Source organism: Lygodium microphyllum, chromosome 16, assembly GCF_053477565.2.
Source record: "Lygodium microphyllum isolate KBCC chromosome 16, Lygodium_microphyllum_v1.1.10, whole genome shotgun sequence".
Lineage (NCBI taxonomy): Eukaryota > Viridiplantae > Streptophyta > Polypodiopsida > Schizaeales > Lygodiaceae > Lygodium > Lygodium microphyllum.
The window spans coordinates 106701967-106729027 of NC_141150.1; the positions used below are offsets into that span (position 1 = coordinate 106701967).

Genomic DNA, 27061 nt, shown 5'->3' on the forward strand with positions numbered 1-27061 from the left:
AAAGAGAAGGGGAAAGACAAAGTATAGGAAAAGTCCTCCGATTGCAGCATTATGCCTGCAAAACCCAGTGTGAAAATCGAGGAGATAAATGTCATGTAGACTGATGACTCCGATGGGGAGTACATACTTGTAGCTAGTTCTTGTAATGCTACTCTTTGTGTGGGAGCTTTCACTCAACCGCCAAGACCCACGAACCGCTTATTGTTTCAATCGTTCCAAGCCGAGCACTAATGGCTACCTCTCACATAACTGACGCACCATCCATATTTACGGGTGTAGGGAGCTTACCTCCATGCCGTTCGAGTTATCTCCTCTCCCGCGCACTCCGATAGCTCCACGATCCAAGTGCAAGCTTCAAGCAAGCTCCATCCTCAAGCTCCAAGCTCTAAGCTCCATTGCTGCGAGCAAGACAAGAGAAGAGAAGAGAAGAGAAGAAGAGAGGAGAAGATGGAGAGCTTCTCCTCCTTGGTCCCTCACCCTCACACACCCACTCCCTCACACTCTCACACTCCCTCTCTCAAGCACAAGCTCAAGCAAGCAAGAACAAGAAAAAGAAGAAGAGGAAGAGAGCTACTTTTGCCCACACACAAGAATGAGCTTCTCATTCACTTTTCAACTTTATATACAAAACCCTAAATCCCTTTTGGGCGGTCATCCCCTTTTCCCCTTTTTTACATGACGGGCCGTAGCCTAGGCCCTTTTTCCCATTGTGCTTCTATCTTCCTAGCTTCCTTTCCACCGCCCGTCTACATTTACAAATTGCACGGGTGAGAGCCCGCCGGTGCTCCTTGAATTAAACCATGATGCACTTGCACTCTTTTACAAAAGTTGGACTTGCGCTTTTCCTTGTGTGCCTTTCTCCCTTATTTAGGACTCTTCTCCTTATGCGTCTTTATCTTCCATTTCTCTTTGCCTTGGCCTTTGTCTTTGTCTTCTGCTTTAGCTTTTCTGGATTTTCCAACTTTGTTCATTTGAGGGTTAACATTACCCCCCCTCCTAGACGAGTGCCAGTCCCATGGCACTCACCGTCGTAGGTAGCAGGCGTTAGCATGCACCGAAGACGTGGGTGGCAAGGACGTCTGTGGTTGCCATGATGGAGTGTTGGTAGTGGTGACGAGGATGGTCGTTGGGGGCACGTTGGTGGGTTAAGTGGTAGGTGGTAGGGCAATGGGAGTTGATGGTAGGGCTGTTCTTTGAGGGGGTTGCACTGATGGAGTACAAGTGGTGGTTTGTTTAGGGATTCTGTACATGATGATTCTTGGAAGGCTTACAGGGTGATAAGGATAGGAATTCAGAGTTGAGTATTGATGAAGAGCGAACAACACCTTCATTGGAGTCTTCAATACATGCAATTGGAAAACCTCTCATGTGGTCTCTCCTTAAGGGGTAGTGCTAGTCTTCTTATCGTGCACAAGACATATTTTGATTAGTTTGGGAGATAGGTCGAACTCTAAGCAAGCCTGGAGTATTGTCCTGCACTTGAGGACCCAAACTGTGTATATACTCCGGTGCAGATATTATGTGAGTGCTCGTGCATACTTAGATATTACGTAGTTAGAAGACCGCAGGCTAGTTTCTCGTAACAATGCGTGGATGAAGCAAAGTTGTCCATGTTGAGAAGAAGTACACGTGAAGGTATATGAGACATCCTTTGCATTGTGACTGCACGACGTAGCATAATTGAATACAGGGACACCGCACTTTTGGTAGCTGGAAGCTATTGGACTCGCTTGATGAGGACGGTGCATTTTTCATGGCCAATCGTGCGGTGCTTACCACCACTGATTGCAATGGTACTAAGGCAGAGTACAAGAGAGAATTGTGCAAGTGGGTCAGGGTGACAGGTCTAACCATAGGCGAGACAAGCTCCCTAGGTATGTCCTGCCCTTGATGTGCCCTGAACAATTGTGGGTGATGCTAAAGGGCTAGGGGACTAGGGATGGAGCCAGTCGACCAAGGTCACTGGACGTACCTAATTTGAGGACCCCTAGGTGTTGTGCTGTGATCGTGGTGCTTCTTATGTTTTCGTTCGTTTCTTTTTTTTTCTTTCTTTCTTTTTTTTTTCTTTTTTTTGTTTCTTTTTCTTGTGCTTTTTTCTTTCTTTCTTTCTTTCGTTCTGTTCTCTCTCTCTCTTTTTTTCTGGGGACTTGCCTGAGTACAACCATTACAATATGTTGAGGCTATTAGCCTTTCAATGGGTTGGAAAATGTCAAGCTTCGAAGGCTCAGGAAATGGATATTACAGTGATGATTGTGCCCTAGCCTCGTTGTTAGAGAAGCAGTTGTTGAGATGGGGAGATACACTTGAGATATTGCAAACCTCCTTGTGACACATGCAATGTTGGTACAATTGAGGTAATGACTGCCGTGAGCCAACTATAGAGCTTGACCCAGAAAGAGACCGTAGCCCATGAATATGCTTTGGGCCATGTGATGTGGGCGGTCGGCAAGGGTGATTTTTGCTTTTGGGAGCGTGGCTTTGCCGCGGCTCTTTGTGGGGTTGATGGTCTTGCGGTGATCGGGCATTGAACACTTTCGCACAAAGACCTACATCATCCTGCATCCACTTGTCACTTCATGAGAGTACATGCATGGTATATGCCGCAACTATAATAAACCAGTGCAACGCAAGGAGACATCACTTATTTGAATTCTATGGTGTTGACTTAGATATTTATCACCTGCGCTTGATTAGCTTTTTCTTTTTCTAAGGACGTGAAATACATTAAACGCAGATATGAAAAGTTCGTACAATTGGGGAACATGTCAACACTTAAGCATTTGAATACAAAGAGTCATGGCCAGGTAGCTTTTAATAAGCCTTTATACAACATGGGGCTACTCTATTTGTACAAGGCGGGGCGAGTTTGGGTGGTCAGGCGATTGGGGCTCTGCTGGTGTGGGGCTCCCGTGGGGTTGGGCAGGGAACATGTCGGCTAGGACATGAATGGTGTAGTCCCGGGCGGCCACCATTTCCAAAATGCCTCTAAATAGTTCATTGAATTGTTCCCTGTCCCGAGCTGCCCTTTCTGCCCTTGAGCATCTGGTGTTTGAGCGTACGTTGGGGGTTCGTGCCACTGGTGTTGCCACATTATGCATGCCTCCTTGAGCGTCCGCTCCCCTAGCCCGCGGCTTCTTCGGCCTTCGTCTGGGGCAGTGTCGCTTAGGGCCGCGTTTATTGGCCTACCTTTTAAGAGTGGGCACGTAGCGCATCGGCGGAGGGGCGTGTGCTGCATGTTCCCATTGGCTGTGGAGAGCGTCCTTGCACGCTAGCTGCCCTTGGTTCTCCATGTTTTTGTCGCGGGGGGCCTGTAAGATGTGAATCAAGGATTAGGATTTGTCACATGATAAGACCATTCATATGTAAGGGATTATAGTGCAGGTTATCAAGCGCATAGGACGAGAAGGGGAGAGGTGGGGCATGCAGTGTTGTTGTAGAGGGATGGCCCCCGTGATGTATATTTAGCCTCTTGCCATTAGCAGATCTTGGTTTACACCGAGTTACATCGGCTGGCGGTCACGGATTTAGGTAGGGCTCCTCCTTGGAAGGATAGACCAGAAAGGGGGAAAGGTGTATAGAAAGGGACGGTGCCCCATCTACACCATCAGAGTCATTGGTCAAGGCTTCCTATGGCAGTAATGAGGGTTGCATGCCCTTCACTTGGAGGTGGGAATGGTCACATGACTTTTAAAAGTGTGATGAGAGGAGGACCTGAGGAGCTTAGCCTGTCAAACCCAACTCTTCTCCCTATGCTTGATTATCATTGCTTGTGTGTGTTGATAGTATCTATACAGGGTGACATAAAAATCATTGTTTATATATACATCTATATATATACATATACGAATCCATGTCACCTCACCAGGATAGAAACCAATTGTAGAACTCAGGATTGTACTGGAGCGTGGCACACGCATCTAGTATTCGTGACAACTTACTCAATACCGATAGATATTTTGCCACATCGAGTAGCATGGAACCTTGTCCGAGTCTACTGGCAATATGTAACTCCTCCTCAGTGAGAACCTTATCAACCAGAGTGTTCTCTTGGCTAGTTCCACCTAAGTCTATACCCCGAATGACAGTCAGCACTCGAAGGGAAGTTGGTGCCACATAGGTTGGGTCTCTTTGCGACCGCCATTTGGCCAATCGCTCCTCTGAGACTGTCATGATCTGGGCTCCTAGTTCGGCCATTACAACGCGGCTTTCGCAGCAACGCTGCTTTCGCACCAATGCTGCTGAAATTGACTCTGGCCTGCTGACAGTCGCTTTAGTTGCTCTATGTCTACGAGATTCAGTCGACAGAGCACTTCATTGAACGTGACGGTTAAGCGCAGCTCGTCAGTCTCCTCGTCAGAGATGAGTCACATGTGTTGATGCAGGAGCCTGTCGTAGTGCTCGTTAAGATGTTCTTGCTATTCCCAGGATAGAGAAAATGGCAAGTAATCTCCAAGTTGCTTCTTGGGGATTGTGCCCATGTCCGCAAGGACGTAGACATGTGCAACCACTTTGAGCTTAGCATCCACTTAGCTAAGCATTCTGTGACACTTCTATGTTCAACGAGGGCTTGCTCGGTTGCTATCTCATGCAAAGTTCTAAGAGTTTCCTTAGGCTTTAGCATGGCTGGGGGCTCAAGCCTAGACGAGCAAGATTGGTCAATGCTAGGATTTCTTATGCTCTTGGGGTTTTCAAGTTTCTCCTGAGGTTTTGCTGCTATTTTGTCATGGTTCTTCTCGAATGTGACTGGTATAGATTTGTCACCCTGTTGTGACGACGTTGTATCCACTCTTGATTGGTCAATGTGAGTTCTATTGTCAGTGGATAGAGTGTTGCAAGCAACTGTTGATGGCAACGGTTGCTTTGGTTTTTCAGAGCACACGGATGTGTCTGAGGGTTCACCGCTATTAGGAGAGGCATTAATGGGTTCATTGGTGGATGGACTTGATGCTTTATTCATCGGCTCTCTGGCGCTCTTCGTCTCAATGTTCTTGGGGTCCACAATCCCCTGCAACTGTTGTTGTTTTCTTTGCTTTCTTCTCATTTTCTTGGTCAACGCAGGTGCATCTAACGACGACTCAGGACCCTGGACTAGGTCAACCGTTGACGTGCTTGGTTGGGCCTCAGCATTCTCTCTCTCTAGTGTGTCCTTATGGGACATAGCCGTGGCCTGTTGAATAGCCTTGCTAGGTTGTGAGAGCACAACTACCTCCCTTTTCGGAGAGTCTAGCTCTTCAGCCAACTCCCTTGTGTTTAACTCCTCCAGCCTAGGCTTTAGGCACTTTGAAAGTGTTGGAGTTGTCGAGGGATTTGGTTGCGACACCTCCTCCACAGGTAAACTACTAAGGACATGTTCCACAAGGGGCATTGTCACAGCTAAGGGCTGCAGCTGCTGTGATCCCTGATTGGAAGTAGTAGCAGCTAGTTTAGTGGGTTGGCTACCCTTGGTGGATTGCGGTGTCAAGTCCTTAGGGCAATTGGAAGTGGTCCTTGCTCTTAGAGCATTCACTGGTGTAGGTCGAGTATCAGTTGAGCTAGCCACCTTAGGTTGCATAGGCATATCCTTGGGCCGAGAGCTACAGATGGTGTCATGTCCCACCTCTTGGACATTTGGAAGCTTAGATGGAGATGGAGATTTGGATTGAGCAGCCGCCCTTGACGACTGCTGTTGTGCTTCCTGTGTCCGTTTGGCAAAAGAGGGTGTAGGAGATCTAGGACTCTTAAGTGGACTTGGCATTGGCTGAATGATTTGCTCAAGGCTATTAGACGATTGTGCCATTTGTTTTGTTGAGCAATTAGCCATCTCACAAGTAGCATGGTGCCTCTGGTGCTCCTTATCCTCTTGGGGAATCAAAGGCTCCTTGGGCACTAGTGGCTTTAGCGTATCCTCAACGATTACATCTGATGTCTTTTTGTCAAGCACACTAGGCTGAGGATCTACCCTCCAATTGGTCCCGTTGGGTTTCTTGATTTCGACCATGAGGGGCTTGGTCACTCCACTGTTTTTGACTTGGGACTTGGTTTTTCGTTTAGATCTCCTCCTACGCTTATTTCCTTTTGATACGTCCTGGCATTCAGTCGACAAAGGAGGTTTAGCAGGGGATTTTGGTACCCAAATCCATCGGTTGCCTGCATAGTACCCTTGAGCACGTAGCAACGCTTTGGGTATCCATCGCGGCGTTGTGCTGACCCTCCATCGATGCCTACATCTATAAGGCTTGGGCTTCTTTTGGGGTCTTCTACAATATTTGTAAGTCCAAAGCCCATCCTTGGCATTGTCTCTTGACCTTCTTGTTCCAGGCCTGGCCACACTCACTGGTTCTCGTTGTTCGACCTGTGCTTGTATGAACTCTTCCAACAAGTCCTTGCTCTCGTCAGCAGGCTTGGCTGTTATGTCAACACCTTGCTTGCTTTTCCCTCGAGGTTCGATGAGGTCACCCTTGCTAAAGGTTGTGACTATCCTCACACCCGGTAGTGTCAGGTGTATCCTCTGTGCTACATAGTCGGCCTCACACTTAGTCGCCCTTTTGAAGGGTCTTCCTAGGAGGGTTTCTTTCCCGCAGCTAGCACTATTTGGAGGAACATGAAATAGGATAGGCAAGCTTACTATTTCAATTGTCGCAAGGATTTTGCACTTTCCTATGAGTGCTTGTGGGTATCCCCCATAAGGGCCAAGAGTTGCACTAGTCGGTGTGAGCTCTGGTTGGCCTAGTAGGGTCCATGATTCATAGGCCAAGATGTTAAAATCTGCTCCTTCATCAATCAGAGCATCAATAGTATGCTCTCTTTTCACGGTGAGTTTGACCCTAAGATAAGCAGGTGATACTATGTCTTCATCTTCCGGGTCTTGGCTGTCAAGATTGTGGGAGACAAGGAAGGAGTCTCACTTGTAGCTTTCTTGCTTGCACAATGGGGGAATACACACAGAGGTGGAGGCTGAAAACAGTTTTCCTCTTCTTAGTTGTATAAGCCAAAAGAACTCTCATACAAAGAAATAGAAGAACCCTATATATGGGTCTTAAACCAAACTCAACTAACTAAGGTGGCATACTAACTAAGCCACGAACTAGAGTAGATAAGGATAGATGTCATGTAGCTATTATTCATGGACGGTGTACCAACCGCGTCTGCAACTGCCAAGTCGGTGACATAAATATACAACGGTCACCCTAGCGTATCACGAGTGAAGCTCGATATCTCAACACTCCCCCTCGTGCTCAATCCCAATTCCTGCACACCAAGCAGGTCTTTGAACTTGCGCAGCTTCTCTGCACCCAATGCCTTCGTGAATATGTCAGCTACCTGATCCTCTGTGCTGACATAAACTAGATCAATAAGACCTAGTTAAACCCTCTCTCGCACATAGTGATAATGCACCTCAATGTGCTTTGTTCTAGCATGATAGACTGGGTTATTTGCCAAGTGTATACTACTCATGTTGTCACAATAAATGACAACTGGCCCATCTGTAGACTGATGCATATCATAAAGTAGCTTATGCAACCAAGCTACCTCACATGCAGCCATTGCTGCACCCCTGTACTCAGCCTCTGTGCTCGACAAGGCAACTGTAGGCTGTTTCTTGCTGCTCCAAGTGACTGTAGCACTCCCAAAAGAGAACACATATCCATTGGTAGATCGTCTATCAGAAATACTACCAGCCCAATCAGCATCAGTGTATCCATGCAACTGTATCTGAATCCCAGTCTCATAAAATAGTCCATACTGCAATGTGGACTTCACATACCTGAGTATGCGTCTAGCCGCATCCAAATGTGGTTTCCTTGGAGCCTGCATAAACTGACTTACCAATCCAACAGTATAGCTCAAATCTGGCCTGGTAATAGTCATATAAATCAAACTTCCTACTATGCATCCGTACATAGTAGGGTCTTCTAGAAGCCCACCTGTATCTGTGCTCAACTTCACATTCTGCTCCAAAGGAACTGAAATAGGCTTACAGCCTGTCATCCCATATTTGGACAGCATGTCCAATCCATACTGCCTCTGCAAGAGCTGTATCCCACTTGGTGATCTAATCACCTCAATGCCCAAGAAATAATGCAGCTCTCCCAAATCCTTCATCTTAAACTTCTGCTTCAATAGCATTTTTACATGAAGGATATCTTCATCACTGTCACCTGTCATAATCAAATCATCAACATAAATGACAAGTAGCATAATATCTTTCTCTATTTTTCTCACATAAAGTAAGAAATCTGCCTTGGAAATCTGAAAGCCAATAGTGACAAGATACTGTCCTATCTTGTCAGACCATGCTCTAGGTGCTTGCTTCAAGCCATACAAGGCTTTCTTCAACCTGCAAACAAACTCAGGATGAACATCATGCACATAACCTGGTGGCTGCTCCATATAGACCTCTTCTTGCAAATCACCATGCAAGAAGGCATTCTTTACATCCATCTGATGTAAAGATCATCCCTTTGATGCAGCCATAGCAATGACTGCTCTTACGGTTGCCATCCTTGCAACCGGACTGAATGTTTCTTCATAGTCAATGCCATATGTTTGTGCATACCCCTTGACTACTAATCTTGCCTTGTATCTGTTCACAGAACCATCTGCATTGTGCTTCACCTTATAAACCCACTTACAACCAATTGCATTTTTACCTTTAGGCAAAGGTACCAATTTCCATGTAGCATTTGCTTCCAAGGCATCCATTTCTTCATCCATGGCTTTCTCCCATTTTTCTTTTCCCATGGCTTGCTCAAAAGAAGTGGGTTCTGGTTCCTGTATCACTTTGACCATATATGCATAGTGAATGGTTGTAAATCCATCATATTTCAGCCTATCCACAGGATACCTAGCTCTCTAGACCTGCGCAAAGTAGGTTCACTCCCAGGTGCTCGCAAAACATCCCTGGTCTTCCTTACTCCAGGTGTAATAATAGAAGGAATACCCAACTCATCATCAATGCTCTGTTTTGAGCCACTGGATTCACCATCCACATAAGAGTGACCTGCATTCACATCAAACATGGGCTGATCAACCTTTTCTTTTCCTTTTCGTGATACCTGCATACCACTATCTGCATTGCTTTGAGAAGATTCTCCTGATCTCAATTTGCCTGTCCATGGCGAAGAATGTGAACCACTGCTAGAGGACGCTCCAGGTCCACTAATATTTTGTGACTGCTGTTGTGAATTCTGTGCAGCATTATCATTTTGTGCATCTACATCATCAATCACATTTACTGGTTTATACCAGCTACTCATCTCATAAAAAACAACATCTCTGCTCACTGTAAACTTACGAGTAGAAGGGTTATAACATCTATACTCTTTTTGCTGTAGAGAGTAACCAATAAAGATGCACTTCTCAGCTTTTGGATCCAACTTGGATCTCAACTCATCTGGCACATGTACATAGGAAATGCAACCAAAAATTTTCAAATGAGAAATATCTGGTTTCCTACCAGTATACCTCTCCTCTGGAGTCATTCCATGTATTGCTGCAGTGGGAGTCCTGTTCATTATGTAGACTGCTGTAGCAACTACTTCAGCCCAATAAAAATCTGGCAAGTCTTTTTCATTGAGCATGGCATGAGATACCTCTCCAATATGCCTGTTTTTCCTTTCTGCAATTCCATTTTGTTGTGGGGTATGACTGCATGAATATTGCTGCTTTATGCCATGCTCCTACAAGAACTTTGCAAACTCATTTGAGAGGTACTCTCCCCCTCCATCTGACCTTAGGCATTTTATCTGCAGGCCTGTTTCTTTTTCAACCATAGCTTTAAGAGTTTTGAAATGCCCAAAAACTTCACTTTTCTTTTTCATAAAATACACCCAAAGTTTTCTGCTATAGTCATCAATAAAAGTGACAAAATAATGACAGCCTCCAAGAGATGCAGCTTTAGTAGTCCACACATCAGAGTGGATTAATTCCAATGGCTTCTCACTCTCTTGAACATGTCTAGGAAATGGTTTCCTTGCCTGTTTTCCAAACTGACAGGCTTCACATACCTTATGCATTTCTGCAACCTTGAATTTGGGTAATCCTGCAACAATATTTTGGGCCTGCATTGATTTAAGTCGATGTACATTAACATGACCAATGCGTTTATGCCAGATATCAATATCTGCAACTACACCGGTCCCATGTGCAAACATTGCTGCACTCAATTCAAACATGTCTGCATCCAATGTAAACATTCTGCCCTTCTTCTTTCCTTTTGCTATCAAGCGACCTTTATTTTTCATATCCTCAACAAAGCATCCATGAGGATTAAATCTGACCTGCAAGCCCTGCTCAACCATTTGACCAACAGAAACCAGATTCTTGGTGATATTCGGGACATGAAATACATCGGACAGGTATTTCTTTTTTCCATCTTGCATAGACAAATGAATTTTTCCAATCTGCACAATAGGATGTGCAGTATCATCACCAGTCTCCATAAATCCTGGTTTTTCCATTTTCCTTGCATCCTCCATCCATTCTGCATGACCTGTCACGTGGTTTGATGCACCTAAGTCAACATAGCATACATCATTGCTTTCTTCTGCACTTGTCACAAAATTGTTCATGTGCTGCACCATAAACAAATGCTCATTTCTGTCATCACCCTGTCTACTAGAAGATGCATAATTTCCTTGTTGCAGTTTTCCATTCATGATGTCATTCTGCTTTTTATAGCAGTCTTTAGCCATATGATCCATTTTACCACAGTAGTAGCATTCAACATTACTATTTGCATTTTGGCCTCTTTGCCATCCACTACGACCTCTTTGGCTCCCCCTGCCTCTAGAGTTACCACGTCCTCCTCCATAGGACTAGTTTTCTTGAGTTTGCTGCATATTCTGATTTCTGCCACGGCCTCCAAATCGGCCTTCTCTACCTCTGCCTCTACCTCTTCCAGCATTTGAGTAGAAGACAGCTTCTTTTGAAGTTCCTCCTGAAGAAGATGCACCACCATTTCTCTGCTCCTCAGAAATTAGAAGAGCAATCAACTCCTCAAAATCAGGAAATCTTTCACGGACGGAAATGGACGTTCGGAACTGTGCATAATCCTTTCCTAGACCATTCAAGGTTACTGAGACTAAATCATCATCTTCCACTGGCGACCCAATGGAAGCAAGTGCATTTGCAATCTTCTTCACCTTCATGTGGTAGTCATTGATGCTCATACTTTCTCTTTGCACATTGTGCAACTCTTGCTTGAGCTGCATTTTCCTGGCTTGCGTATTTGTGCTATACATTTTTGACAAAGTATCCCATGCATCCTTTGGCGTACTTGCATCTTGAATATGTACAATCATAGAGTCTGAAATGCTGATAGACAGCCAGTACATAACTTTCGTGGCTCTCTCATGCCATGCTTTAAATGCTTACATTTGCTGTTGATTGGGAACATCAGGAAGAACTGGTTCTTCTTCATTTCCTGCAACAAATTCCCAATATCCTTTTTCCATAAGGAAATTCGTCATTCTAAACTTCCATGCTTGGAAGTTATTCTTGTCAAGCTTTTCAGTGACAATCTGTGAAAGAGAATCAGATGCCATTACAGAACACTGCAAAAAACACAGCTTCACCCTCACAAGGGAAAATCTGCAAAACTGGCGAAAGTGGTATTTGACCACACAGTCACTTCCTAGTGACGATTTTGCATCAACAGGCAACAGGGATGATTCTGTAACTCCCAATGTCTCTGCGCACAAGCATACGATGCAATTTCTACAGTAACTTTTCACCGACCTATAGAACAGTGGTGGCTGCACAGCATAAAACTGGGCCTTTTCCTGAGTGCGTGCAGAAAACTTCCGCCTCCAAAACAGGCCCCAAAATGGCCCTGAAATATACTGCCCTAATGCTTCACCGCGAAGGGCGTCTCAACCTGAGACCATGCACTCCTGCACTTTCTGGCTGTGCTACCTGCAGAGATCTGCTCCCAAAACAGAAAAATGAAAGCAACGCTGCTCCTCTTACTAGAACACCGCGAGCTTGGCTTGCTTTCTTGAGCTCCTTACCATAAACAAGGCTCTGATACCATGTCAAGATTGTGGGAGAGAAGGAAGGAGTCTCACTTGTAGCTTTCTTGCTTGCACAATGGGGGAATACACACAGAGGTGGAGGCTGAAAACAGTTTTCCTCTTCTTAGTTGTGTAAGCCAAAAGAACTCTCATACAAAGAAATAGAAGAATCCTATATATGGGTCTTAAACCAAACTCAACTAACTAAGGTGGCATACTAACTGAGCCACGAACTAGAGTAGATAAGGATAGCTGTCATGTAGCTATTATTCATGGGCGGTGTACCAACCGCGTCTGCAACTGACAAGTCGGTGACATAAATACACAATGGTCACCCTAGCGTATCACAAGTGGAGCTCGATATCTCAACATTGGCTTGTAAATTTAAGCCTTCTGACAGATGCCCTTGAGTCCCCACTTGCATGACCAGACGTGGATTCTCCACCAATGACTTGGGTTGTCTGTGCAGTGTTGCTCAAGGTACATCTCTCGTCAAGAGTGTCATGTCTAGTCATCTTGGTAGTTGTAGCTTGCTGATGTTGCATTTCGCTCTAACTAGACATGGTTTGAACACAATGTCTTTGTGTTCTCATGGTGTGGCCTTTTTGCCCTTGATGGCTAGATCGGCCCATTGATGTTCTAGGGTCTCTTTTTCTCTCTGTTCGGGTATGGGCTTTTGGTTGCTCTTTTGCAAGTGAGAATCCATGCTCGTGTAGAGCCATTACTACACTAGGATCCAATTTGGAGGACTTGTCACGGCGCGCGTTTTCTCTCCAACCTACTTGGGGGAGGTGCGGAGGGGGCAGAGCCCCCTCTCGGGGGTCCGGGGGGGTAGTCCCCCCGGCCCGCAGGGCCGTTACAGTAAACACCATGCACAATTTGAAGGACCGTTTATAACTTACTCTAAGGTTCAGCCCAGTGATTGATCTATGATATGGTTTCAGCTCTGTATGGTTTCTCGGTTAATTTCACTGTCTTCAGGTTAAAATTTGAGAAAATCTAAATTCGGCCCAACAGGTCCGAATGACAGGGGCTGAATGCCCGATTCGAACTGTCCGAGGGCCGAGTAGCAAGGGCCGAATGTGACTGGTACGAATGTCAAATTTGGCCAATCCGAGTCTAGATGTCTAAGGGCCGAGTGGGTCGCTCAGACGGGCTGAATGAGTTTTTGGGCCGAGTCGGCCGGGCCGGGTCGAGGGCCGAATCAGGTGGGCCGAGTCAAGTGCTCCGAGTGGTAGTGGGCCGAGGGCCGATTCTGGGACTCGGCCCAGAATCACCGTCATTCGGACACGTCGAGCACGGCGCGTTTTTTGTCGGCGCGATGATAAATCGCCCGAATCACACGATTCAGGTCACGGCCTGTCATAGATATCTTCAGATCAAAGCTATGGATGGAGGGGAAAAGTTGTATATACATGGAATAGCCAATAAAGTCCAAAATGCAAAGTGGCAAATGAATCAAACCCTCATGCCCTGTTATGACAGCAGAAATCCTAATACTTGTTTTTCTTCGTTTTTCTTTGTTTTCTCCTACTCTAATGCATCCAAATCACAAAGTAAATACCTACACTACTCCATCTCACAACATAAACCTCAAACAAAACAAAAAACCTACTTGCCAAGGAGATCAAATACCATCTTCAACCCCCTCACTTCCTACCTATCTCAAGCACCGGTTCGGGGAAACCCTTACTTTGATGCTCGATTCGAAGCGCGCAAGCGCTCAAGGCTTGAATCCGTTGGTCCCAGCAACGGAACCAAAATGTGGGAGCTTTCACTCAACCGCTAAGACCCACGGACCGCTTATTGTTTCAATCGTTCCAAGCCGAGCACTAATGGCTACCTCTCACATGACCGATGTGCCATCCATATTTACGGGTGTAGTGAGCTTACCTCCGTGCCGTTCGAGTTACCTCCTCTCCCACGCACTCCGATAGCTCCACGATCCAAGTGCAAGCTTCAAGCAAGCTCCATCCTCAAGCTCCAAGCTCCAAGCTCCATTACCGCGAGCAAGACAAGAGAAAGAGAAGAGAAGAGAAGAAGAGAGGAGAAGATGGAGAGCTTCTCCTCCTTGGTCCCTCACCCTCACACACCCATTCCCTCACACTCTCACACACCCTCTCTCAAGCACAAGCTCAAGCAAGCAAGAACAAGAAAAAGAAGAAGAGGAAGAGAGCTACTTTTGGCCACACACAAGAATGAGCTTCTCATTCACTTTTCAACTTTATATACAAAACCCTAAATCCCTTTTGGGCAGTCATCCCCTTTTCCCATTTTTTACATGACCGGCCGTAGCCTAGGCCCTTTTTCCCATTGTTCTTCTATCTTCCTAGCTTCCTTTCCACCGCCCGTCTACATTTACAAATTGCACGGGTGAGAGTCCACCGGCGCTCCTTGAATTAAACCATGATGCGCTTGCGCTCTTTTACAAAAGTTGGACTTGCGCTTTTCCTTGTGTGCCTTTCTCCCTTATTCAGGACTCTTCTCCTTATGCGCCTTTGTCTTCCGTTTCTCTTTGCCTTGGCCTTTGTCTTTGTCTTCTGCTTTAGCTTTTCTGGATTTTCCAACTTCGATCATTTGAGGGTTAACACTTTGACCGAGGTTGACTCTATGTATGTCTAGTGTTGGCTTTTGGAATTTGGTGCTTCATTTCATGTTACACCATGCCATGAGTGGTTCCATTCCTACTGCACTGTCTCTGGTTCAGTTCACTTGGGTGATGATAGGTCACTTGCTATTGTTGGCATTGGGGATGTAGGGCTGCAGTTCTTTAATTGCGGTACTTTTTTATTACAAGATGTACGTCATATATCTGTGCTTACACGCAGTCTTGTGTCTGCAGGGCAACTTGATGATGCTGGATTTCATGTTTCAGTTGGAGATCTGCTTGGAAGATCACCCGTGGCAAACTTCTGCTTTCTACAGGTGCCAAGGTTGGCAGCCTTTATCTGTTGGGGGTAAAGGCGCCTCTACCTAGCCGCCCATGTATTACTACACTGACAGTCACCGCCACTGCGCACTGTAGGCGGTGGGTGCCTGTCACCATCACTTTATTATTTATTCTTTTAGTGACAGTTTGAATAAAGGAAGGCCATGGGGTAACGATTGTCAACACTATTGTTTTGATGAGTTGTCTCTTCTTGATTGGATATCACCATTATCTCCTTTTCTAATGAATCTCTCTCTCTCTCTCTCTCTCTCTCTCCACACACACACACACACACACACACACACACACACACACACACACACACACATATGTATAAATCCTTCCTCAAAATATTTAAAGGTGTTTTTGAAGAGTATATGATGTAACATTATGTAAAGCATAAGTTGTGCAAGACAAAATAGTGAAGCAACCTTTGATCACAAAAAATGTGAAGTAATCAAGGCATAGCCTCATGAGCTTTTGAATGATACCAACCTTATGATATGCTCTCTCTCTCTCTCTCTCTCTCTCTCTCTCATCCATGTAGGCTTTTGTAGGCTTTTTATATGGGAGATATATCGCCACTCTAATGCATACTATTGTTGAGGCACCATTGGTTTCCAACATAATATGTTTTCAAAAAAGATTTTTAAAAAAAAGATTAGGGCTATTTGGTTCTATCATTCAACTTTCAATGATACCACATGTCATTGTGAGACATGTGATATGGGTGTTACAATTGATTCTATTGCTCTATGCGAGGGCCATTATGTAGTGCTAGAGCAAGGGCTATGATGTAGTGGCCAATGAGGCATAGCATTGCTTGATGTATGTGGGATTTGTCAACCTACAAGTTTTAGTTTAGTGAGAATGTATTTTGCACAAGGGTTCCACCACTGTAAACACCGACATGTTCAACTAAAGAAATATATCCTCATATATGAATTGTTGAGGTGTTGTTAATTGAGTACTACACTTTATATTGTGCTGATCGTATTTGTGATTGAGAAAGCATGTGGAATCTATTATGTGCAACATTAAAATTTGTTGAATGTGTACAGAGACGTGAGTTCACTATTCAAATGGACTATAAACTTTTTTTTAAATATTCATTTTGAAAAACATATATTTGACTATGTAGAGTGCTATTTAGGCTCAAAATGTCTAAGAAGAGAGAAGCATAAATAAGTGAATTCCTTGGAAATCATTTTGATAGTCTCTTGTAGTAAACTAGGTAACTCTTTGAACTTTGATGGAAAGTAAGTGTGTAGAGTGTCCCTTACTCAACATGTTTCTGTATTTAGGTTGTCCTACAATGGCTTATAATCACTTATGAAGATATAAAAAGGGTTTTACCACAAAGATAGAAATTATGTTTTGGATTTGTAACTATGTTGAGCACAATACATGCACAAAGACCTATTAAGTAGGCAATCAAATTCCTTTGATATTGATGTGTTATGTTATTTAAGCATATTTGTGGAAGTTATTTGTACCTTTTGCTGATCTTTTGTGTGTACTTGGAAGTAGGATTTGAGAGGACCACATAGTTTTGGCATTCAACCAACACCATGGAGGTCACAAAACTTCAATGTAAGGCTATAAGTCCATATGTAAAGAGAGGTGCATGAATTTAGTAAGGCATCCTAATGTACAACTAATACATGGCACTGTGCTTTACCATGACATAAATTGATGTGATAAATATGTTTAGTGTGCTTTGTAAGCTTTCCTTTAGCAGCATAGGCAATAGTGAGAGAGAGAGAGAAGTCTCCATTATGTGAAAGATGTTGATTAATGTGAGGGAAAACATGCTAGTGTATATTTTATGAGCTATATTAAGGCTAGGGTAGCCTCTTTAATGGGTATGGCTAGGTAATTTTAGACATGTGATCAATATTTTTTGGGGGGTGTTTAGTAAGCTTGCATGGAACATAGGGAGAATGAGAGAGCAAGTCTTTGCTACACAAGAAATGGTGCATTGTTGCTATGCTAAAAACAATCTATTTACATGCTTCAATGAACAACCTCAATAAATAGCCTAATCATATTTGTGACATTTCACACATTAGGCATGAAGCATCTCATATTTTGTGTCCAAAGCAGTCAATTTCTTCTTTTATGAGCAAAGGGAAATGGTTGTGCCATAGCATGGTTACTTCCCTTTGCTCACAAAAGTGTAAAGAGAATGAGGCAAAGCATCATGAGCTTCGCAAGTCCACCAACTTCCCAAACATGCGATTAGCAGGTTTGACCAACAACATTGGTCTAACCAACTAATATTATTTAGAATTGCAACAAAAATACATTGAATGTTTAATGATTCCAAAAATTATTGTGTTGACTAAATATTTTAATGGTGGGATATTATGTGTTAACTAATTGTTCACAATGGTAGGATATCATGCTTAACTAGAAGCTTACAATTTGGCTATTGCTTCATTGTATGGAAAACCCAAATTACCATTGAAAGAGGTTTCTGTGTAGGTTGAAGCATCCTAACTAGATAAACCATTATGAGTGCATCTAAGAATACTAAACAAAATAATGCAATTCGTGGTTATGGTGTGTTATACACACATCCACACATTGAGTGATATAGGTTGGCCATCTCTCTCTCTCTCTCTCTCTCTCTCTCTCTCTCTCTCTCTCTCTCTCTCTCTCTCTCTCTCTCTCTCTCTCTCTCTCTCTCTCTCTCTCTCTCTCTCTCTCTCTCTCTCTCTCTCTCTCTCTAGCCCAACCGGCCTCCCGACCCTGAGGGACCACCTTAGAAATAGCCATAGCGAGAGGCAAAGCCCGGCACCCACGCCCCGCCGGCCCTCGTCCCCGCAGAAGACACATGTTGAAGATACAAGGGATACTATGCCGCCATCGGAGGGCCCTGCCCCGCCGCTTTAGTCTCTCCATGCTAGACCGACATATGCGGGACATCCTAGGATGAACACCCCAGGAGCAGTTCGACACCGCACTGGGAGTACCTCTAGATTGTATCTAGTCTAGATATCATTTTGTACCTACTCAATTTAGTTCAACATAGCATAAACGTTAGCTTCACTGGGACTTTTGAAACCTCCCAGACATTTTGTATGCAACATTTTGGTCTCATAGACCAACTTGGCCTGTTGTAGACATTAATATAACTCTCTCTCTCTCTCTCTCTCTCTCTCTCTCTCTAGCACAATTCCACTCTCCAATCGGTCTTAACTCCCATTGATCTTGCTTCATCTCAACCTTAAGAAGTCTTAGAACAAGTCTCTAAAGGAATCGTAACATCAACTTCACAAACATCAACAAAGTAACAATGAAAATGACTACAAGAAGTCATTAATCCCAAGTATTTCTCTTTTGATTGAAGAAGAGATGCACTTTCACAAAAAAACAAAAAACAAAAAATTGAGCATTTCTCATCTCAATCATACCTCTACTTCTAAGCAATCCCATGGCAATTAAGATGGACCTATCATGAATCAAGTACAAAGACATGGATTGTGTCCCATTGGCATGCAAGATAGGCATTATCCAATTAATCCTTGAGGTCTAGCCTAGCCAATACATTGAGAGTTTGCATTCATACCAAGAAACATTATTTGATATTTTGGATTTTGTTGGATCGCTTTGGAATTTGAAATTTGGAGAGATTATCTTTGATATGTTGGATGTTGTGGCATCACCTTTGAGTTTGAAGACTTTTAAATGCAAATAGAAGATGATATATAAACAGAGGCAAATAGTTACAGCTTTACTGGGGAATGTTATAAAAGATCCAATGGGAGCATTTAAATAAAAAGCAAAGGTGATTACATAGCTCTCACTATCATCTTTTTTCCTTGTCTTAAAGGCACTACCATTCATCCTCTTCAAAATGGTCAGAGATTCCATTAGAGCCAACCTCAATGTTCACACAAAAAAACTTCAATAGCAAATAACAAAACCTTAGACTAAAATTTTTAAAGGGATTTGGATACTAAATTACGTGCATTTTTTATTTTCATAACTAAAAATCTTGTAAAGCTAAGGTTCTAAACTTTCTTATTTAAGTTTTAAGCTTTTTATAAAATTTTTACAATTCATTTTACATTTAACCTTGGTTTTTTTGTGTGCGTTGGTGTGCCTAAGGGTTGAAAAAACTGCACCAAAGGCACACTTAATTCTCCCAAAAAGAGAGCACTATGCACACTCCATACTACACTCATTACCAAGCTCAAACTATATTCTAACATTCCCTTGTTAAATCTTTGACGGTCGCCTAGAAGTGCCTACTTCAACCCAAAAAACACGAGCAACACCACTTTACTCAAAATCTTAGAAGATTCCTAAGGGATAACCCAAATAGTAAAATACCTAGATCGAGCTAGTATACTGAAACCATAATCCAATAGCCAACATGGAGGTCACTCCATTCTAGACAAGCCATCTCTATTTTTGCAATGCTCACAATCGATACTTACATTTAAGTTGTCATTAATGAAAAACTAAGTAATAAATGCTCGATGATCCAAAGTCTTCTTGACTTGATAGCTCTTTCCCTAGCCAACTAGTCAATATTACTAAAGCAAACAACATAGGGGTAATGGGACAACCTTGTGAGAGCAAGAGCGTATACTCAATTCCCTCATATAGCACTCCTTCCATAGGAGTTGCAATGCTCGTTTCAAAAGAAACGGGGGTTATTACATAAATGTTTGTGAACTAAGTTACAACTCTTTGTAACTAACAGCTAAGATACTGATTGTTAATAAAGTTAAGACAAATGGGGTTTAATTAATTGCACATGATATGAAAGTTTGGTCCAAGTGGGGTTGTCATTTCACTCTTTGACTTAACTAATTGCTCGTCTTATTATGGTATAGGCAGAAGCTTTAGCAAAGTGAATAAAGGAACCTTGATCTCCTTTTCATTTTCTTTTTGGGTTTAAGATTTATGTGATGTCCACATGCATGCTCTTGAGCCAAAAGTTATGTTCAGTCCTAATTTTCAATATTCTAAGCCTTGTTTGGACCCTACAACTCTTTTTGTGATAAATTTCTTCATTGCAAGACACCCTCAACTTTTCTAATTATTGCAAAACAAAAAGATAATGCAACTTAGCATTTGATCATGGTCATATCATGTGGGCAATTCTTAACACCTATAGTATGAACCTCAATCAGTACATCTCATTGTGTTTCATCTCTCTCTCTCTCTCAAGGCACAAGGTTTCTTTCACAAAATTTTTCCCCTACATAAAGACATGGGACTACCATAGCCACTCTAGCTTGAATATATCATCACTTGAAGAAACTTCAGTTACTTGTAGTTTGGAAGCTCCTACATCGTCATGCACATATGCTGCTGTCTGTCATCACTTGTACATTCCCGTTTGCTCATAAGTAGGATTGCTTGCATCATCGATTGTGCATATACTTGCGTAGCTGTGTGATGTGAACAGTGTCGCGAACTGTAGTGGCAAAGAAAGACAAAGGAGCAGCAGTATAGCACAAATGAAAATGATTATCTGTATGCCAGATTATTTGTAGTGCCATGCCTCGGGCCCTACAGCTCTTACTACCCCACCCCACTTTCTACAAACAAGTACACAGTAGTGTGCAGGCAATTCAAATTATAATCTTATCTGCATGTGCACAAGATTATCAGACTTGTGGCTTGAGCTGCCATTTCTATAATTCCCCAAAGGCAAGTGGTGAACGCTAAGATCCTGAAGAGACCTTGATAAGACTACTTCCAAGACAACATATGCAGCCTTTTCTCATCATGAAGGAACATTAAGAGAACAGAAAACCTAAGCAAGCCACAGGCAAGGTAAAACTTTCCTCCTTACTCAGCTGGCTTGTAGTACTTGCTTGGAACAAATGGCATCTTTGTAACAACAGCATCATTTATCTTGCCTCTGACTGAAACTTTCAATTTTGTGCCATTCTTATGATTCCCTGAACTTACATAACCCATGGCTATGTTCTTCTTCAAGCAAGGACTAAAGCCTCCGCTGGTAACTTCTCCGACAACCTTCTCTGAAGCATCCAGTATCTCTGAGTGACCACGTGGAGGAGCCCCTGTGGCTATTAGACCAACCCTGCGCTTTGCAGGACCATCTTGTATCTGTTTTAAAATGACATCGGCTCCAAGGAAGCCTCCATCGGCACGCCTTCTCTTGCCAACTGTCCAGGCAAGTCCAGCCTCAATAGGTGTGATATGTTGCTCCAAGTCATTCCCATACAAGCAGAGTCCAGCTTCCAATCTCAGACTGTCTCTCGCACCAAGACCAGTGAGCCTGATCTTCCCCTCCCCCTTCTCCATTATCGCCTTTGCCAGATCAACTGCATTCTCCAAGGGGACAGAGATTTCAAAACCATCTTCGCCTGTGTATCTGTAAAATAAAGCATATCATAGAGTCAGCTTGTTCACTTGAGGGCAGAAAGGACATAACGTCATCAACAAAAATCCTGATTCAAGGAAGTGTATCAACCAAATGCTAAACGGAAGTGTGAGATCTGTAGCAGACACTCAAAAGAAGAGGACCATAGAACTGCAGACACCTTCGAAATAGATCGACGGGATTAAGACAGACTGTGAGGGCACATTAGTAATTAGATGAAGAAAACAGAAACCAAGAATGTTCTGGACAGTGCCAAACACACAGAAATATTAAAAAGATGCAGTTCTGAGAATTGACTGTTTATGATGGCAGGGCGATATAGGGCATGAGATAGAGCTCAGGCACATGTTTTTGAGGAAGTCAAAGATGTTGAAAGGTCCCCGTAATGAAATAAGATCCCACGTTATTCTGAATTGGCAGGCAGTGCAATAGTGAGAAAACGGCCTTCACCAAGGTTTCTGTATGAGCAATACATCAAAGCCTTACAACATTTTGCTAATGGTCTAGGGAGTCACATCGAATGCAGCAGGGTTCTCTATACCTTCTGCCCATTTAACCACTGCTATAAACAAATTGACTGCATGTAACTACCCATAATCGCAGACCCTTAGTGATTGAGGTTGCATCAGAAGGACAAGCAAAACATCCATTGATTGCATTGGCATGTCAGCAGGTGCTTTCTGTTCGAGTATAGTATGTAAGATCTACAAAATCCTGGAGCAGCTAGCACAGCAAAGCACATGTAAGATGAGATGACAAAACCACATATACCTATCAGCAATCATCACACAAAGGAGCATGGGGAAGCTCAAAGACTGTGTGTTTCTGAAAAGAACCCAATGCTTTACAACTTGTGTAAGGGTGATCGCTTTTGACACAAAGCAAATGTGGTAGTGGTTTTGTATCCTGATTTTTAACATCAAACATGTATAGGCTTCCCTAGATAGGTAACAACTCTTGCATTTGAGTGATTGATTGCCTGAGAGGATGGGAATGGGAAATACCTAATTGACACCTGTAAGAGTCCCTCCAATAGACAAAGGGCATCTCAGAAGAAACTGCAGATCAATAAAAGTGCAGTACAATGTCCTTGATGAACACACCTTGCTACTGATAGAAACGAAGTGGTTAATGACTGTTCCAGTGGAAATACTATACTAGGAAAAGGCCAGATTGAGACCATTTCTCTTCACCTTGTATCTGATCCATATATTCCAGTCTTATTAGGTTAAAGTCACAGCTGGCCATTGGTTTTCCGAGCACTTGTTCACCTCATTGCTTTTGCCACTTTTGCTGTTTACATGCCATTAGAAGTTTCGATTCCTGGCCATTGGTTCTCCAGTACGGCAATGACTGCAGCCATGGGTGAAGTCTTCCACTGGGAGTACTGGTGAATGTTATAACTGGAGTTATAGTATGACCAGAAACAACCACCTGGTTTCTGGCACAAACCTTTGCTAGTTGCCTAGTGCTTTTGCTTGCTCAATCACACTGCAATTAAAGAAAGAAACCTGACATCTTCGACTAGACTCACATGAGGGTAAGCCTTGGACAACTAAAGAGATACTCAAAGTGATCTGAAAAAGCTGATGTTTGCCAGCATGATAAAAGACAGATGGATCCTTGGAGCAGTGGTTCTTTATCAAAATTGCAAAACCTAGACCAAACAGAGACATCAAGTATTTACACGTGGTGGAAATAAATGATATGCATTGAGAGTTAATGAAGCTCGTCAATCATATGTGTGCTATATACATGAACACACAAACACACACCCCACAAGTACACAAATCTAGGTCTGACTAGAAAGGGCGACTTGGCAAGCTTTTGCACAAATTTAGATGACGAACAGGCTTTGTGAGAGCCAGTCAAGAGATGTTGTGAAGAGTGGCCTCTTACAGATGAGTAAGCCAGCCTAGGGACTGCATCTGCACACCCATGTACACAATTGCACACTGTAGAGCAAAGATAAGACATACTTGGGCTGAAATGATATGCATTAGTAAAAGATGTGGCCATAGGTATTCAATTTTACATTCGATCGAGAACAAACAGCACTAACGGGAGAGCTCACCAAGGGCACCTGACTTAAGTTACCTACAAGAACAGTCTCATTAAAGACAGCTGTGCCTGAGATCTTCAATATTGATTGTTGCCTTGTGTTATTACATCCTGCCATATCACGCATGTCCAGTTGAATGTTGTCCAAATATTTCCCTGCCTAAGCCTGAAATAAAGGAGGCTAAAATCTGACAGAAAAATGCCCATCTATTTCACCTATCCACAGTCTTTAAAACATTCCATGGCAGACATGCAGCTGCCTTTTCTCAGAACGAAAATCATCAACAGAGTTTCATAAACCTGCTTGTAGTCAAGAGTCCAAGCTACAGAGAAGAGTTCATCAATGTTTCTGTTGTAAAACCCTAAAGTTAGACGGCATTGCTGATGCATAATGTATATGAGATGAGACGTGACAAATTGTAAACTCCTGGAAAGATACAAGTGTCACAATGCTCCCATAGGCAAAGTCATACATACCCAGTTCTGGTGAGAAAACATTGAGCACCATTAATGTCCAGGATTTTAAAATCACTGAAGTAGACCTTGCTCAGGTCTTCCTTGACCAAATGCTGCAGAACAGATGCAGCCAGCGGTCCCTGCAAAACCAGCCATGCATTACACAATCAAATACTATTGCTGCAATTAATAACAGCAAGAAAGAAACGTGTCCCTTAGTTCTCTGTGAAGGTCATGCCTGAAGTGCAAGAAGAGAACGCTCATCATGGATGTGCCACTTCACATCGCCCCCAGACACCTGGAAGGGCTTCAAGTGGGACTCAATGTGCCCTAGATCTTTGTCTCTGCATCCCGCATTTACCACGAGGTAGATATGATCATCCTTCACTTTAGTAATTACAGTATCATCGATTATGCCACCTTTCTCATTTGTGAAGACAGAGAGAGATCCGGTTCCAGGGCTAAGCGCAGCAATGTCTGCTACCACAAGCTTTTCCAAGAAAGGGATGCTGTCTTTGCCTTTTAAGCTGAGTCCACACATGTGGGAGACATCAAATAGACTACCATTTTCTCTGCAATTCAGGGTGGATTCCATGACAGAATCTTTGTACTGAAGAGGCATGCTCCAGCCTGCAAAGGGCACCATTTTAGCTCCATTCTCCACATGATAATCGTACAGGACTGTCTTCTTAAGGCTAGCTTCGTCTGCATAGCCACGGCGAGAGGAACCTAGAGCAAAGCTTCGACCAATGGCAGACGAATTGAGGCACTCATGCTGGGCTGCGGCAATGCGGCGGGCGGCAAGGCCACTCAATTGGCAGATTGCCTTCCTCATGGTGCAGGAGGCACGGATGCAATGCGATCGGTGGTTCTCTGCGTGCTGCTCCGGATTCGGACGTGGGCACACAGGGGGAACAGGGGAGCTACAATTGCGTGGCCAATATGTAATGCAGCTTGGGTGCTCTCACAACAGGCACAGAATGGGCCTGTGGATGATAAACCCAAGCAGATTTGGGGCCATAAAAGGTGTGGGGATGCAGAGCTTTTGACTGTCCAACAAATCTCATATACTGGAAGGAAAAAGTAGAAACACCAGCTGATGATGCTCCACACAGCGGCAGAGAAAGATGTGACAACAACAGCCTCTCTTCTTTGCGCTGCCTCTGATGACTGATCCAGATAAGGAGGTAAAAGGGGGCTGCAGGGCCTTTGTTTGGATCAAATTGCCTCTCTGCTCGATAAGCAAAGGCACGAGTTACAGCCACACACACACACACATTCACAAACTTCCCCCCAAGTTCTCCTCCCCACCTTTTTGCCCACAAGCCAACAAGCCCATGAATGATGATTAGACCCCTTGCTTTCAAGTTACCTTCATACCAACTAGGCACTCCATGCCTAGACTCGCCGGGGCGGGCGCGATTTTCGCGGCGAGGGCGGGTGCTAGACGCGTGGCACCCGCCCCCGCATTTCTTTGTGGTGAGGTTGGGGGCTGCCACGTGGCACCCGCCCCCAACCTCCCCTTAACTAATAGTAAAGATAATATCAAGCAAGATGATGATGGCCTTGCCTTGGCACTGTGGTCTCCCTTGGGTCACAAAGCATGGAATGTAGTCATAATCGTCTTGTTTAGCTACCATTCAAAGACCATCACAACAATGTATGTGCATAATGATCTCACCACGTGCAATGCCTAGTCCCAACATAGCAATGGATATCACATGTTTGTGGTCCAAGCAAGATAAACGGCATTGGCGTAGGGTCTTCTTGTGCAAGGGTTCCACATCCTACATGTTAAATAATTCATGTGGTTGCTACTGCGCTTGCTTGCTTTAATGTCAAGTTTTAAAGGCTCCTCATGCAACAAGCAATATGTTTCCCTGTTGAAATGTGTGAAGGCTTTGCACAATGCCTTGAAAGGTAAGTTTGAAATTGCTTGAAGGTGGGCATAAAATCATTCCTAATTTGGATGTTATGGTTTCATGTACAATAGTGTGTATTATTTTGGTTATTTAAGTTGTACTTATAGTTGGCCAATGTTGTATTTTTTGTTGTTGAGTGGCTTGTACATTCATGTAACTAACAATAGGTGAATTTCTTATTATTAAGGTGCCATCTACCAAAAGTTCTTATTTGTGCTCACACAAGCTTGCAATGTTTAGGGACATTAGAAGCATGCTCTTGTTGCAAATAGGAGAGGTGAAAATAACTTTAGTGTGGGACTAGAAGAGAGAAGAAAATTCAAGAGAGTAAGTCAAGAGCAAAACTAGTGAAACTAATTTACTTTTGGAAAAACTTGATATGTGAAAGGTGCATGGCCTTACTTATATAGACACACCAACTAGCTTGACCTACATGTAATGCACTTAAAATGTGCACATGTTGTGTGCTTACAACTCATGCTCAAAGATGTGATTACACTAATAGGTGTCTTAACTCATGAGAGAAATTATTTCTAATATTGCCCCCCTTTGGCTCATGGGTAACCAAACCCATGATACTAAACATAGATGCAAGTCCTAGTATAAATGTCTTAGCTTTTGCAATGCAATGTCTAACAGGAGTACGACCTTTTCAATGCATTTGCATGTGGCCTAGAATGCAACAACATGTAGTCCCATTTACCAAAATATAGTGCATATATTTTTAATGGAGGTTCATTAGATTATGAAAAAAAAAATTGTACTTTCATCCAAGCACCCCTTGGAGAGAGACTCCTAAGTTCATCAATACAATTTTATTTGGTTGTTGTTGTTGTTGTTTTGGGGGAGGGGGGGTTTGAATCCAAAAATACCATGGTGGATTAGGATGTGGGACATGTAATAAAGCATTTGCAATGGTGTAATGAAATATCTAGTTAATAAGAGCTAAGTAAACACCAAAGTCCAATCAATGAGTATGTCAAATGAACCACATTCTCTAGAGACTATGAATGGTATTGGATATAGCGTGCCCATCTTTGAAAACTTTGGATGGCAATGGATATGGCATCTATGCTACCTCGATGACTTTTCAGCAAGTTGTAGGAAGCACGATTAAGGTACATCCCGAGCGAGGGTGATTACACTGAGCGATAGATACCTAACCCCTACCTAGAGTGTGGGCATGTACTTTTGAAACTAGGTGCGAACATGGGAACGATACATTCACCAAAAGGAACGAGAAACACTTTGCAAACAAATGTCAACTAATTTATATAAATTTTTAATTGGTTGCATATGCAAAAAGTGTGTCTTATCAATCACTTTG

General features: G+C 43.3%; 1 protein-coding gene across 1 annotated transcript; it reads right to left on the reverse strand.

Annotated features, from left to right (window-relative positions):
- Positions 1–20394: 20394 nt before the first annotated feature.
- Positions 20395–25046, reverse strand: LOC148023207 (Glycine cleavage T-protein family). The gene is made up of 3 exons (XM_087696198.1): positions 24051–25046; positions 23834–23952; positions 20395–21286 (listed from the first exon to the last, which is right to left on the reverse strand). Exons 1-3 carry the CDS (start codon positions 24645–24647, stop codon positions 20737–20739), a joined length of 1266 nt encoding a protein of 421 aa, XP_087552324.1. The 5' UTR covers positions 24648–25046; the 3' UTR covers positions 20395–20736.
- Between the last annotated feature and the right edge of the window lie 2015 nt (positions 25047–27061).